The 15,174-nt window shown below is 44.9% G+C and overlaps 2 protein-coding genes across 2 annotated transcripts in view; both read left to right on the plus strand.

The window, feature by feature from the left end:
• The first annotated feature begins 2,037 nt into the window (after window positions 1-2,037).
• Window positions 2,038-15,174, plus strand: part of LOC144698012 (uncharacterized) — a 621,009-nt gene continuing 607,872 nt past the window's right edge. Inside the window, exon 1 of the mRNA XM_078569956.1 lies at window positions 2,038-2,186. The gene's annotated coding sequence lies outside the window, so the exon portion shown is untranslated. The remainder of the gene's footprint in view (window positions 2,187-15,174) is intronic.
• LOC144698003 (uncharacterized) lies at window positions 6,837-7,927 on the plus strand. The gene has a single exon (XM_078569949.1). The coding sequence runs from the start codon at window positions 6,837-6,839 to the stop codon at window positions 7,788-7,790; it is 954 nt and encodes a 317-aa protein (XP_078426075.1). The 3' UTR covers window positions 7,791-7,927.

Below are 15,174 nucleotides of genomic sequence, written 5' to 3' on the forward strand. Positions count from 1 at the left end.
GCACTGATTATCACCTTTACTTTACATGAGAAAGTCCCCGGTTCAATCCCAGCTGGAAGCTTTGTGTTTACAATTGTTACGGAGGAGGAATTAACAGTGAGTTTAGTTTCATGTCGAACAGGGGGACAGTTATTGTCTCATTCTTCAAAAGCTCCTTCTTCACCTCTAAACAGGGAACGATAATTCAGAAAACTGATCCACTGTGATCCAAAAAGAAGATACTGCAGATACTGGAAATCCGACCTCAAAACAGAAAACATTGGAAACACTCAGCAGGGCAACAGCTTCTATGGAGATAGAAACAGAGTGAATGTTTCAGGCTGGTGACATTTTAACCAAACTGGAAGAATTTAGAGATTCTATAGTTTACAAACAAATACAGAGTCAGTAAAAAGAGAGAGCGAGAGGGGGAAAGAACAAACGGTCTTGTGATAGGATGGAAGGCTGGAGCGATTAAATGACAAACGGGAGGATAATGCAAGGCAACATCAGAGACAAGGAAATCGACTAATGGGACAAGAGGAGAAACAAAAAATAGGCCCAGAGGAAGTACAAATGGTGACAGCAGAATCATCACCAGCACCTACTGTATGAAAAAAATGGGAGTGGTAGTTATGATCTGAAATTGTTGAAATGAATGTTGAGCCTGGAAGGTTGTAAAGTCTCTAATCAAAGATGAGCTGCTGTTCCTCCAGCTTCCATTAAGATTCATTGGAATAATGCAGGAGGCTGAGGACAGAGAGGTCAGATAGGGAGTGGGTGGAGAATGTAACTGGTAAATGGCTTGAAGCTCAGGATCCATAGAGCAGTCACCCAATCGGTATTTGGTCTCCACAGTGTAGAGTAGGTCACATCGTGAGCAGTGAGTACGTATCACTAGATACCAAGAAGTACAAGAAAATCACTTTGCCACCTGGAAAGTGTGTTTGGGGACATGGAATGTTGGTAGGGAGGAGGTGAAAGGGTGGGTGCTGAATCGGCCGTGCTTGATTGGAAATGATTCACAGTGTTGATCAAAAGAACACCAGAAATAAGAGCAGGGGTAGACAGTCCGTCCCCTTGAGCCTGCTCCAACATTGAATGATCTTCCACCTCTACTCTACTTCCCCTCCCCCACCCCCCTCCCGTTCCATATCCATTGATTCGCTGAAAGTCCAAATATTAATGGATTTCCATCTTGAATACGCTTATGATGGAGAACAATAAATTCAACTGAATTTTAATCTGGAAAATGTACAAACAAGGTGCTCTTGAATTGCAAATTCACTTCCTCACTCCTTGGCAATCATGTTAACTGTACTTTCCACTGGCCCCGTGCAGAAATCTAGTCATTCTCTGACTTTTTAAAAATAAGAGGTCGCCTATTTAAACAGAGGTGAGGCTGAGTTATTTTCTCTCAAAGGATGGTGAGTCTTTGGAACTCTCTTCCTGAAAAGGTGGTGAAAGCAGAGTCTTTGAATACTTTTAAGGCAGAGGTGGATGGATTCATCATAAGCAAAGAGGTGATAGGTTATTAGATGCAGATCTGCATTTACTATCAGATCAGCCATGGTCTTATTAAATGATGGATCAGGCTCGAGGGGCCGAATTGCTTACTCCTGCTCCTTGTTCGGATGTTACTGACAAGACAGAGTTTAAATGTTCTGTGTATGGAAAGAAAAATCATTTGTTCACATCGCCTGCTGAAACTCCAGTGAGTTCACCTCTAACTATAGGGAGTCATTCTGCAGTTATTTACACCCAGGACAGAACTATGGCAGAGGGCGTGTGCACTTTGTTTGTCACATCAATTGACTTCATGATGTTATATCTTGGCTCTGGGCTTCAATCGTCATCGGGTCACAAAACACAATTTTCAGTTCATAAAACTGGCTTTTCAGTGGCGGCGCAACTACCCAGCATTCAAATGGGAGCAGAATGTGCCCTATCCTCACTTTAGCAGCTCCCTGTACATGCGCATCAGAGTGTGAGCGCAATGCGCATGCGCCTTCCGTCCAGATACATGAGCATGCGTAGTACTGGTCTGTGGCCGAAGGTGCTCAGAGAGAGTGAGACAATTTCGAGTGGAGGAAACGAACAGAGTTAGTGAGTGTGTGAGGAGGAATGGAGCCAGCGGAGTGGGCAGGGAGGCTTCATAAAAACACAGTGCAGGCCGCAGACCCCAAATAACAAGGTTCCGGTCTTGTGTTTGCAGAAAACGGGCCGCAGAATTCTGGATTTCTCCCTTCGCGTGGCTCGGGGTAACGGCCGCCATCTTTATAGGGGACAATGTGCAGCAGGGCGCATGCGCGGCTATCCTGGTCCAAGTAGCAGGAGGAGAGAATGTGGATTTCCAAGATAAAAGCAAAATACTGCGGATGCTGGAAATCTAGAACAAAAACAAAAATACCTGGAAAAACTCAGCAGGTCTGACAGCATCTGCAGAGAGGAATACAGTTAACGTTTTGAGTCTGAATGAGTCTTCATCAGAACTAAGGAAAAATAGTCAAGAGGTGAAATATCAGCTGGTTTAAGGGGGGTGCGTGGGACAGCTAGAGCTGGATACAGGGCCAGTGATAGGTGGAGATTGCCAAAAGATGTCATAGACAAATGGACAAAGGTGTTGAGGGTGGTGATATTAGCTAAGAAATGTGATCATGGGGACATTAAGGGTAGAAAGCAGGACGAGCAAGGGACAGATAGCCCTAGTGGGGGTGGGGTGTGGTGGGGGGAAGGGATCGAAATAGGCTAAAAGGTAGAGATAAAACAACACCTGCCCCTTTACTTCCCCCTCCTCACCGTCCAAAGGCCCAAACACTCCTTTCAAGTGAAGCAGCATTTCACTTGCACTTCCCTGCTCCCAATGCGGTTTCCTCTACATTGGAGAAACCAAACACAGACTGGGTGTACGCTTTGCCAAACACCTTCAGTCTGTCCACAAGCATGACCCAGACCTCCCTGTTGCTTGCCATTTCAACACACCACCCTGCTCATGCCCACATGTCTGTCCTTGGCCTGCTGCATTGTTCCAGTGAAGCTCAATGCAAACTGGAGGAACAACACCTCATCTTCCGACTAGGCACTTTACAGCCTTCTGGACGGAATATTGAGTTCAACAATTTTAGATCATGAACTCTCTCCTCCATTCCCACCCCCTTTCCGATCCCCCTTTTTTTCCAATAATTTATATAGATTTTTCTTTTCCCAACTATTTCCATTATTTTTAAATGTATTTCCATTCATTGTTTTATCTCTACCTTTTAGCCTATTTCGATCCCTTCCCTTCACCCCAACCCACCCCCACTAGGGCTATCTGTACCATGCTTGTCCTGCTTTCTACCCTTAATTAGCACATTCCTTAGATAATATCACAACCTTCAACACCTCTTTGACTTTTGTCTATGACATTTTGCGGCAATCTCCACCTATCACTGGCCCACTATCCAGCTCTACCTGTCCCCCCCGCCGCCCCCCCCCCCCCGCCTTAAACCAGCTTATATTTCACCTCTTTTCTATTTTTACTTAGTTCTGTTGAAGAGTCATACGGACTCAAAACGTTAACTGTGTTCCTCTCCGCAGATGCTGCCAGACCTGCTGAGTTTTTCCAGGTATTTTTATTTTTGTTTTGGATTTCCAGCATCCACAGTTTTTTGCTTTTATCTGTAATAATGGCGGCTGATCCTACCCAGGATGTTCCGCGGGTTCGAATACGGTCTATCTCCATCAGCAGGGACACAACCCGCATTAGCTCCACTGTTTTGAATCTAATTTTCAATTTATCCGTGAAGTCTGCAAATCTGTTGTCTTCCTGTTTATGTCTGCAGTTCTTCACCTCCTTAACTCTCTCTGCGCCATTGTTGCCACCTGCACATTGCGACAACTGATCTTCAATAAGAAAATTAACAACTTTTCGATAGAGCGTTTTCTGGGGCGCATGGCATTGTGGGAATGCTGGCCGCCATTACTCAGCTGCTGTCGCTGAGAGTTTTCATGCAATCCGAAGGCCAATCTTAATCTGTTTCTTAATCGGGTAATGCCGCCTGACCTGCTAGGTATTTAAAGTATTTTATCTCTTAATTTCAGACCCAGCCTTGGAGAGTTTTGCTTTCATTTTATTGATTTTTTAGAACCGAGCCAAAAACGCAGACAGACCAATTCGGAGCCGGTTTGAATTTGGTGGGTGTTGGATGGGGGTCTTTATTTGTTGCATCAGTTTGGGCTGGAATGTATTTCACCCCGAGGATTTTGGAACAAAGTCAATTTCCAACGTGAGACTGTCAAGGGAGGTAGATTCTGGGGGAGATTCGGTTGCTAAACAGACACTATCAATTCATTTAAGAACATTCTCTTAGTAACAAATATTTCTATGGTGCCTTTTGATCCGAGATTTTTTTTGTTAACTCCATTCTTGGTATTTGGGTAACAAGACGAGCAAATGTTGTAAATTCCCAGTTGTCTGTTGGTCAGATGTTGGTGGGCCATCTTCCTGAACAGCTGCAGCCACTGTGGTTAAGGTGCTGTTTGGTAAGAGTTACATAATTTTCACTCAGTGATGATATATGTCCAAACCAACAACAACAAGTTGTATTTATATAGCACGCTGGATATTATAAAATATTCCAAAGTATTTCACAGGAATATTACATTCCAATAATTGACACTGAGGCACATAAGGAGACGTCAGGGCAGATGATCAGAAGTTTGGTCAAAGGGATGGTTTTATGGAGAGTCTTAAAGGATGAGAGAGAGGCAGAGAGGTCTAAGGAGTGAATTCCAGAGCTTCTGGCCTGGGCAGCTGAAGGCACGGTCACCAATGGTGGGTCAATTAAAATCAGGGATGCTCAATAGGCCAGAATCGGATGACCACAGATATCTTGGAGCGATGTAGGATATTATTGAAATAGTGAGGGGCGAGGTCCTTGATGGATTTGAAAACAAGGATGAGAATTTAAACATTTCAGGTTCTGCTTAACCAGGAGCCTATGTAGCTCAGTGAGCACAGGGGTGTTGGATGAACGAGAATTAGTGTGAGTAAGGCCACGGGAAGCAAAGTTTTAAATCACTCCATCTTTATGTGGGCAGCTAGGAATAGTCCGGTTTAGAGGGAACAAAGGAATGGATGAGTTTCAGCAGTAGATGAGCCAAGGTAGGCAATGTTCCTTCACTCACACCTTTACCTTTACAGATGTATACAGATTTTTAAGGATAACTCAAGTCACAAAAGCTATCTTATACTTTAATGTACACAGTAAATACCTAGTCCATATAAACCTATAGCACCGTGTAGTCAGACACACCACACTCTGACCTCAAATGACAGATGTCACCTCAACCAGATGCTATGGATCTCTCCTCAACTTCCCCCAGACGCTTGTCTCACCGTGAGGCAACCAGTTTCACTGAATTCTGTCCTTCACACGAGAGTTTCCACTCTCCACTTTCCAAAACCTTGCCTTGGAATCTTCTCCCAAACTGACCTTTTCTCTCAGACACCTTCCACAAGGGTTCACCTCCAGGGTTTCGAACTCTCCTTCTGATGTTCTTCTTCCCTGGGTAACCATATTCATTCGAGTTGTCTTCCATGCACTCTCTCTCACCAACTCAGCCATCAACAGTACACCACTGCTTCACATGCCCATAGCAAAGATACAGACCTTCAGTTGGCTCTTTAAACCTTCTTGCTTCTTGCAAACTTTCCTCACTTAAAAACTGAAGCTTGGAGACTTTCTCTCTGCCCCTCACTCTTAACTTCACTTAACAGGATGTTTTCCCAGGTTCCTGTCCTTCCTTTGTCCAGAAGATCTTCTTTGGACTTCCCCCCTCTTCCATTCTCCTGGATTTTTAGGGGTTTTCTTCAGTTTGGAACTTCTATCTGTCCACTTTGCTCCAGTCTCGCTGGCAGCAACTTCAAAACCAGCTGAACTCCAACAGGTTCCAAATAAAACTGCTGCCTTTCTTCTGTGTGTGTGTCTGAGGGAGGAACCTATGTATCTGTACACCCCCGCCTCCCTCCCCCCACCCCAGGTGCTAGGCAACAGCAATGTTGTTTCTCCTCTTGCTTATTAACTTTTACTTTATATAGATTGTAAACGTCTCATTAGAAATGCAACAGCCTTTTAAGATGAAACTAAAACATTTGATCTTTCTTAACACACAGATACAGAAAAACAAAACAAACCTAAACTTTAAAGCTAAGACTCATTCCTAATGCCTACAAAAATAAAGATAACATAATTAAACTAACTCTATATCCTAACAGGACTGAAGACAATGACTTAAGTCTTCCCAATATTTAAATGGAGGAAATTTGTGTTCATCCAGGACCAGATGTCAGACAGTCATGTCTATGTGTGACTTGGAGGGGAACTTGGAGGTGATGGTGTTCACATACACCTGCTACCCTGGTCCTTCTAGCTAGTGGAGTTTGAGGGATTGGGAGATTCTGTCAAAGTTCTGGTCGAGTTGTAGACATATAAAATCCTTCTCCTTCACCCTTTGCCTCTCTCATCTCCCTCTCTCTTTCATCTGATAGATGCTGGACTTTTGTATTGGTTCTGGCCAGTTGGCAGGTTCCCTGTCCTGATGTGCATTAGTGAACGAGCTGGGTCCAGCAGCTTTGATGGTCAATTTTCCCAGTGCCGGCCCCACAGGTTACCAGTTTCATTCAGCTCAATTTCACAACCTGCCTTTGTGTTTTTGTGGGTTCTCTCTCACTCCCTTTTTTTTCTGTTTTGAATCAATTTCACAGGGGATTAGAAGGAGAGGATTTACAGTTGGGAAACTGAAACCAAACACCACACCAAGATCTCACAGAGTTGCCCAATTTATCGTAACCTGAATAACATCGGATTTTGAACATGGAAGGAAAAAGCACCGTTCACAGCGGGGAGAAACCGCACATCTGTTCTGTGTGTGGACGAGGCTTCAGCCGATTATCTGGTCTGTTGAGACACAAGCGCAGTCACAATGGGGAGATATCGTGTAAATGTGGGGATTGTGGGAAAGAATGCAATTTCCTGTCTAAGCTGGAAACTCAACAGCGCAGCCACACTGCAGAGAAACCATTCACCTGCTCTGTATGTGGGAAAGGATTCACTAGGTCATCCAACTTACAAAGACACCATAGAACTCACACTGGGGAAAGGCCATTCACCTGCTCTGAATGTGGAAAGGGATTCACTCAGTCATCGAACCTGCGGACACATCAGCGAGTTCACTCTGACGAGAGACCATTTAAATGTCCAGACTGTGGGACGTGCTATAAAAGTTCCGGGGAGCTGATTCGTCATCAACGGGTTCACACTGATGAGAGGCCATTCAGGTGCTCTAAGTGTGGGGCTGGGTTCAGGAGGCCAGTGCACCTCACTGAACACCAGAGCACTCACACTGGGGAGAGGCCGTTCACCTGCTCAAAGTGTGGGAAACGATTCATTACCTCATCCCATTGGCTGAGACACCAGCGAGTTCACACAGGTGAGAGGCCGTTCACCTGCACAAACTGTGGGAAAGGATTCGCTACCTCAACCCACCTGCAGTCACACCAGCGAGTTCACACTGACAAGAGACCTTTTAAATGCCCAGACTGCAGGAAGTGCTATAAATGTTCTGGGGACCTGATGTCCCATCAACGTGTTCACACTGACGAGAGACCGTTCAGGTGTTCTCACTGTGGGACTGGGTTCAGGTGGCCATCTCAACTCATTGTACACCAGCGAGTTCACACCGGGGAGAGGCCGTTCACCTGCTCCAAGTGTGGGAAGGGATTCATTAACTCATCTAACCTGCTGAGACACCAGCGAGTTCACAAGTGACTACAGTGATTGGATTTTGCTGTTAATCACATCCAGGACTGAAGCTCATTGGGGTCTGTTTGTGCTGATGTTAATAAACCCCAGCCCAGTTATAAGTATTCTGGATGAAAGTCAAATAAATCAGGTTGTGTTAAACAGATCGAGTTGAGTCTTTTAATATCTCTAACACAAGCCAGTTCCTCTCCATTACCCACATCTTCAGCCGCATTGGCACCAGTTTTGTGTTCACCAGTTTCTTAACCTGATGCCCCCATTTATTTACATTTGAAACTTTAATTCCTGAAACTAAAAGTTATATTCCAAAACATATGAATTATATTCACTACAATTATTAAAATCACATAAATCAGCTTTGTGTTATACACATTGTGGCAAGTCTTTTTTTATCTCAAAGACAAGTTCATTTCTTTTGAAGGGCTCTCCCTCTCCCTTGTTTCCTCCATCCTCACCCCCAACAACAAGTGTGAGAAACTCATGGAGCTTCTTTTTCACTAAGATTGAGACAATCTGATCAGCTGCCTCTGCTGCTTCCCTCCCTTCCACTAGCCCACAGGGTCAAACTTCCCCTTTGTCTGAGTCCTAACTCACAGCTTTGTCCATGCAGCCGCCACACACGCGCACAAACACACATATGAGTTAGTTCATACTGAAGAGAGAAAGGGTTCAAATGCTTAGATTGTACCAAGAACTTTAAAAGCCCGCATTCACTGATGGTTCACCAGTGCATTCTCTCCGGTTCCACTCCATTTATCTGCTCTCACTGCAGGATGAGGTTCAGGTGATTGTCCATCCTGCTGCAACACCAGAGAGTTCACACTGAGAAGAGGTCATTCACATGCTCTATGTGTGGGGAGGGATTCACTAATTCATCTAACCTGTTGGCACATCAGTGATTTCACACCAATGGAAGATATTTTAAATGCCTGGATCGCAGGAAGTGTTATAAAAGATCCGTGGAGCTGATGTTCCATCAACAGTGACAAGAGACCGCTCGTGATTTCTCGCTGTGAGACTGGGTTCAGGCGATCATGTGAACTCAGGGTCCACCAGTGCACTGACACCAGGGAGAGACCATACACCTGCTCCGTGTATGTGAGAAGAGTTATCCCACCTCAATACACGTCAACTTCTTCACACTAATAAGGAATATTTTCAAACTTCTGGCCATTTCTCAGAGCTTTCAAAGCAAAATGTATCTGCTGACACACAAACACATTCACACTGGGGAGAGGCTGTTCACCTGCTCTGTGTGTGGGAAGAGATTCACTCAGTCGTCTCAGCTGCTGGCACATGAGTGACTGCTGAGGTTGGATTCTACTGTTGTTGCTGCTGTTACATCCAGGACTGAATTCTGCTGATGTTATTAACCCCTGTGACTGGCCTGGAGTTTGATATTCTGGAAATATGTCAAACAAATCAGCTTTCGTTTAACACATTGTTGTAGATTTCTGTCTTTCCCACCTGGGTGTTTAACATCACCTGGTTGGAGCTCAGAAAGGACAATCTGGGTCATGGATCATACAGTAGGAACAGAACTTCAACCTGGACACAGTCCTTCAGGGTCACACTGAGAGGGACAAACGGCACTTTGGTCTTTCTCATCTCTCTTCACCGACAGCAAAGTCCCGTGTGGGTTAATCCTGAGGTGTGTAAGAAATGTGTCCCAGTCTCTCTCTTCCATGATTCAGAGCTCCTAGACACGGATCAGAAGGCTCCTTTCCAACTGTGTTTAGGGTCAGGAAGAACAACGGTGAATGCTGGAAATGAGCTGTCAAGTCAGAAATTTGTGTAAAACTGTGATCTGTTCCTGACTGAAAGTGAAAAGGCAGTTTTAAGTTGAAAAGATAAATTGGTAACCAAGGTTTACCACAGACTCACTTGACAGGTCAACTCAGGTTCAGCCCTCATGCCCTGAGATTTGTTACAGAACTCGCTGCTCTCTTGGTCCTCTGACCTCTGATCTCACTTCCTTTTGGTTTCCGGAACCATCAACAATCACTCACCAACATTACATTGTGAGATAGAGTTCAGGAGATGGGAGGAAGAAACAAATTGAGGCCATGAATCTGTGTTCGGAAATAAAATTAGATAAACACGATTACATGTTCACAGAATCACAGTGCAGAAGAGGCCCTTTGGCCCATCGAGTCTGCACCAACACGTGAGAAACACCTGAACTACCTACCTAATCCCATTCATCAGCACTTGGCCCATAGCCTTGAATGTTATGACATGCCAAGTGCTCATCCAGGTACTTTTTAAAGGATGTGAGGCAACCCGCCTCCACCACGCTCCCAGGCAGTGCATTCCAGACTGTCACCACCCTCTGGGTAAAAAATCTTTTCCTCACGCCCCCCCTAAACCACCTGCCCCTCACCTTGAAATTATGTCCCCTTGTGAATGACCTTTCAAGTAAGGGGAACAGTTGCTCCCTATCCACCCTATCCATGCCCCTCATAATCTTGTACACCATGATCAGGTTGCCCCTCAGTCTTCTCCGCTCCAAAGAAAACAACACAAATCTATCCAACCTCTCTTCATAATTGAAATGTTTCTTCCCAGGCAACATCCTGGCGAATCTCCTCTGCACACCCTCCAGTGCAATCACATCCTTCCTGTAATGTGGCGACCAGAACTGCACATAGTACTCCAGCTGTGGTCTCGCTAAGGTTCTATACAACTCCAACATGACCTCCCTACCTTTAGAATCTATGCCTCAATTGATAAAGGCAAGTGTCCCATATGTTTTTCTCACCACCCAACTAACATGCCCCTCTGCCTTCAGAGATCTATGGACACATACACCAAGGTCTTTGTTCCTCAGAACTACCTAGTTTCATGCCGTTCATTGAATACTTCTTTGTCAAATTACTCCTTCCAAAGTGTATCACCTCACGCTTTTCAGGGTTAAATTCCATCTGCTACTTATCTGCCCATTCCATCTATATCTTCATGTAGCCCAAGACACTCAACCTCACTGTTAACCACCCGGCCAATCTTTATGACATCCGCAAATTTACTAATCCTACCCCCCATATAGTCATCTATGTCATTTATATAAATGACAAATAATAGGGGACTAAGCACAGATCCCTGTGGTACACCACTGGACACTGGCCTCCAGTCACTGAAGCATCCTTCTGTCATCACACTCTAAGTCCTACAGCTAAGCCAATTTTGAATCCACATTATCAAATTACCCTGTATCCCATGTGCATTTGCCTTCTTTATCAGTCTCCCATGTGGGACCTTGTCAAAGGCTTTGCTGAAATCCATATAAACTACATCAACTTTCACTACCCTCATCTACACACCTGGTCACCTCCTCAAAAAATTCAATCAAATTTGTTAGGCATGACCTCCCTCTGACAAAGCCATGCTGACTATCTCTGATCAAACCTTGCCTCTCCAAGAGGAGATAGATTCTCTCCTTCAGAATTTTCTCCAATAGTTTCCCTACCACTCATGTGAGACTCACTGGCCTGAAGTTCTCTGGCTTATCTCGACAACCCTTCTTAAATAGCAGAACCATATTAGCTGTTCTCCAGTCCTCTGGCACCTTCCCCCTGGCCAAAGAGGAATTAAAAATTTGGGTCAGAGCCCCTGCGATCTCCTCCCTTGCCTCCCTCAGCAGCCTGGGACACAAATCATCCGGACCTGGAGATTTGTCCACTTTTAAGCCTGCAAACATCTCCAATACCTTGTCACTCCCTAGATCAATTTGCTCAAGAACCTTACAGTGTCTCTCCCCGAGTTCGATACCTTCATCCTCATTCTCTTGGGTGAAGACGGATGTGAAGTATTCATTCAACACTCTACCAATCTTCTCTGGCTCCACCCATAGGTTGCCCACTTGGTCCCTAATGGGCCCTACTCTTTCCCTGGTTATCTTCTTCCCATTGATATACTTATAGAGTATCTTGGGATTTTCCCTACTTTTACCAGCCAGAGCTTTCTCATATCCCCTCTTTGCTCTCCTAATTGCTTTATTAAGCTCCACCCTGTACTTTCTGTCCACTAATGCCTCCACTGATTTGCTTCTCTTGTACCTGCTAAAAGCCTCTCTTTTCCTTCTCATCGTATCCTGAATATCTCTGTTCATCCATGGTTCTCTGGGCTTGTTACTCCTTCCTATCACCCTAGAGGGAACATGTTGAGCCTGTATCCTCCCTATTTCCTTTTTGAATGGCCCCCACTGCTCTTCTGCTGATTTCCCAACAAGTAGCTGCTCCCAGTCAACCTTGGCCAGATCCTGCCTTATTTTACTAAAATCCACTCTCCCCCAATCTAAAACATTTTTTTTGCAACTTGTCTATTTATTTGTCCATAACAAGCTTAAACTGTACCATGTTGTGGTCGCTATCACTAAAATGCTCCCCCACCACCACCTCAGCCATCTGTCTGGCTTCATTCCCCAGAATTAGGTCCAGCAATGCACCGTCCCTTGTTGGACCCTCTACATATTGACCTCAAAAGTTCTTCTGTACACATTTCAAGAAATCCACTCCATCTAAGCCATTAACACTATGTCTATCCCAATTAATATTGGGAAAGTTGAAATCACCTAATATAATTCCCCTGTTGTTATTGTTTTTACACACCTCCGCAAATTGTGCACCTATTTGCTCCTCAATTTCCCGCTGACTATCTGGGGGTCTATAATAAACACCTAACAATGCGGCTGCCCCTTTTTTATTCCTAAACCCGACCCACAAAGCTCCATTCGATGCCCCCTCCCAGATATCCCAGGTAAAAGCCCCGGAGCTGCAGACGCGCGAGCTCCAGGTTTCCATTGGGGGTTTGCGGCCTCCACCGAATATAAATGAACTTTCTCCCCCCGCCGCCGCCGCCTCTGACCGGCTGCCGAGCGACAAACAAGCGTCTCCCTATCCTCAGCACTCACTCTGCGCATGCTCGGAGCACAACGCATGCGTACAGCCCCCCTGTTGTGAAGATAGGGGACATTCTCGACCGCGGGGAATTCTGGGTACAATCCCTGCCATTGGAAGAAATCCCCAGACGTTGATAAATATTTATTCACCGTTACTGAGGCTGCGTCCGTCCCTGCCCAACTTTCTGCAGCCCCACCGCGCATGCTCCGCGCTCGGAGGATGGCAATGGGGGCGGAGCCTTCCGGTGCATGTGCTGTTCTGCCCTTCTGATGTTTCTCCATCAACCGCGCTGAACTTTCTGAGTAGAAGGAATCGCCATTTATGCAATAAAGAGAGGAAAGATCACTTGTCACAATAATTGATAAATAAAAGGGCACAAAGTAGTGAATATTATTTATTCCCACTCCTTACTATCATGCGCAAAATGAATATATTAATTGCAGTAATTACTTTTATTATTTTAAAATGGTAATTTTATTTCCCAACTCAGATTCATGCCCTCATTTTTTTTCCTTTCTCCCAGCCCCTGAACTCCATCTGACAGTGTAATGTTGAAGAGTGGTGATTGATTGTTGTGGAAACCAACAGAAAGGTAACTTCGAGGCTGAAGGACCAAGACAGCAGCGAGTTTCTGAAACAAATCGTGCAGCTGGATGGCTGGATCCTGCGTTGAGTCATTGTGAAACCCTGGTTACCAACTTATCTATTCAAATTAAACCTGCAGTTTCATTTTCAACCAGAGACAGATGACAGTTTTACACCAATCTCTGGTTCGACAGCACGTTTTCAGCATTCACTGCTGTTCTTCTGGACTCCAAGCACATTTGTATAGGATGCTTCTGTTCCATGTCTCAGATCTCTGAACCATGGAAAAGAGTGGCTGGGACACATTTCTTACCCATTTCTTACACACGTCAGATTTAACCCTCATGGGGACTTTGCTGTCAGTTAAAAAAGATGAGAAAGAACAAAGTGTTGCTTGTCCCTTACAGTGTGACCATGAAAGACTGTGTCCAAGCTGAATTTCTGTCCCTGCTGTATGATCCTACCCCCAGATTGTCCTTTCTGAGCACCAGCCAAGTGATGTTCAACACCCAAGTGGGAAAGATAAAAATCTGCAACAATGTGCTTGAAATGTAAGCGATTTCTTTCACATTTATCCGGAATATTAAACACCAGCCCAGTTACAGTGATTATTAACATCAGCAGAAGCATACCTCACCTGTCAGAATGAACATGGTTCAGTCCTGGATGTAATTGACAGCAGCAATAACAGCAGAATCCAACCCAGGAGTCACTTGTGAACTCGCTCATGTCTCAGTAAATGAGATGACTGAGTGAATCTCTTCCCACACACACAGCAGGTGAACAGCCTCTCCCCAGCATGAATGTTTTGTGTTTCAGCAGATCCAATTCGCTTTCAAATCTCTGCTCATAGTGAGAACTTTAGAAAGGTTTCTTATCAGTGTAAACAAGTCGATTTGTAGTGAAGTGGGATGACTAAGTGAATCTCTTCGCACACAAGGAACCGGTCTCTCCCCCGTGTGAATGAGCTAGTGGACACTGAGTTCACATGATCACCTGAACCCAGTCCCACAGTGAGAGCATCTGAATTGTCTGTCGTCGATTTGAATACACTGATGGCACATCAACTCCACAGAACATTTATAACACTTCTTGCAATTCGGACATTCAAAAGATCTTCCGTCAGTGTGAACTTACTTGTGTGTCAACAAGTTGGATGAATTAGTGAATCCCTCCCCACACATGGAAAAGGTGAATTACTTGTCCCCAGTGTGAACTCACTGGTGTTGCAGCAGGATGGACAATCACCTGAACCTCTTCCCGCAGTGAGGGCAGATGAATGGAGTGGACCTCGAGAGAATGCACTGGTGTACCAGCAGTGAATGTGGGTTTTTAAAGCACTTGTCACAGCCTAAGCATTTAAACCCTCTCTGTCCAGTCTGAACTCAATGGTGTGTGGGGAGGCTGGATGGAGAAAGATGGGAATTCAGATATTGGTTGATGTGGAGGTGAATAATTACCTACCCCCATGTACAGGAACACTGTCTCCCTTGCTTAATGGTACAGCAGAGCTTAGACTGATCTCATGGGAACAAGAAGCAGAGATTGAGGAGCTTCTATTACAGAACGGGTTAACTGAGAGTAGCCAGGCGATGTCCTCAGAGGTCCCGGGTGTTGTAGGCAGAGCAGTGGACCTCTTCTTTGGTATCACTGATGAATGTCAAATCTGTTCAGGTGAGAAAAAGAAGCTTAGTAATAGCATTAGTTTGGAAATTTATTTCATTCCTCTTGTCAGTATACAAACGTGCAAAATAGGAGCAGAGGTAGGCCATTCAGCCCCTCAAGCCTGCTCTGCCATTGAATATGATCATGGCTAACCTGCTTGTGTTTCGAATTCTACATTCCCTTATACCTCCAATAATTTTTGATTCCTTTGCTGAAGAAGAATCTATCTACCTCTGCCTTAA

The sequence above is a fragment of the Cetorhinus maximus genome, chromosome 23 (genome assembly GCF_964194155.1).
Source record: "Cetorhinus maximus chromosome 23, sCetMax3.hap1.1, whole genome shotgun sequence".
NCBI classification, from domain to species: domain Eukaryota; kingdom Metazoa; phylum Chordata; class Chondrichthyes; order Lamniformes; family Cetorhinidae; genus Cetorhinus; species Cetorhinus maximus.

Excerpts from the sequence above, each read along its gene's own strand:
- LOC144698003 (XM_078569949.1), top strand. The coding sequence starts at position 6,837 with ATGGAAGGAAAAAGCACCGTTCACAGCGGGGAGAAACCGCACATCTGT.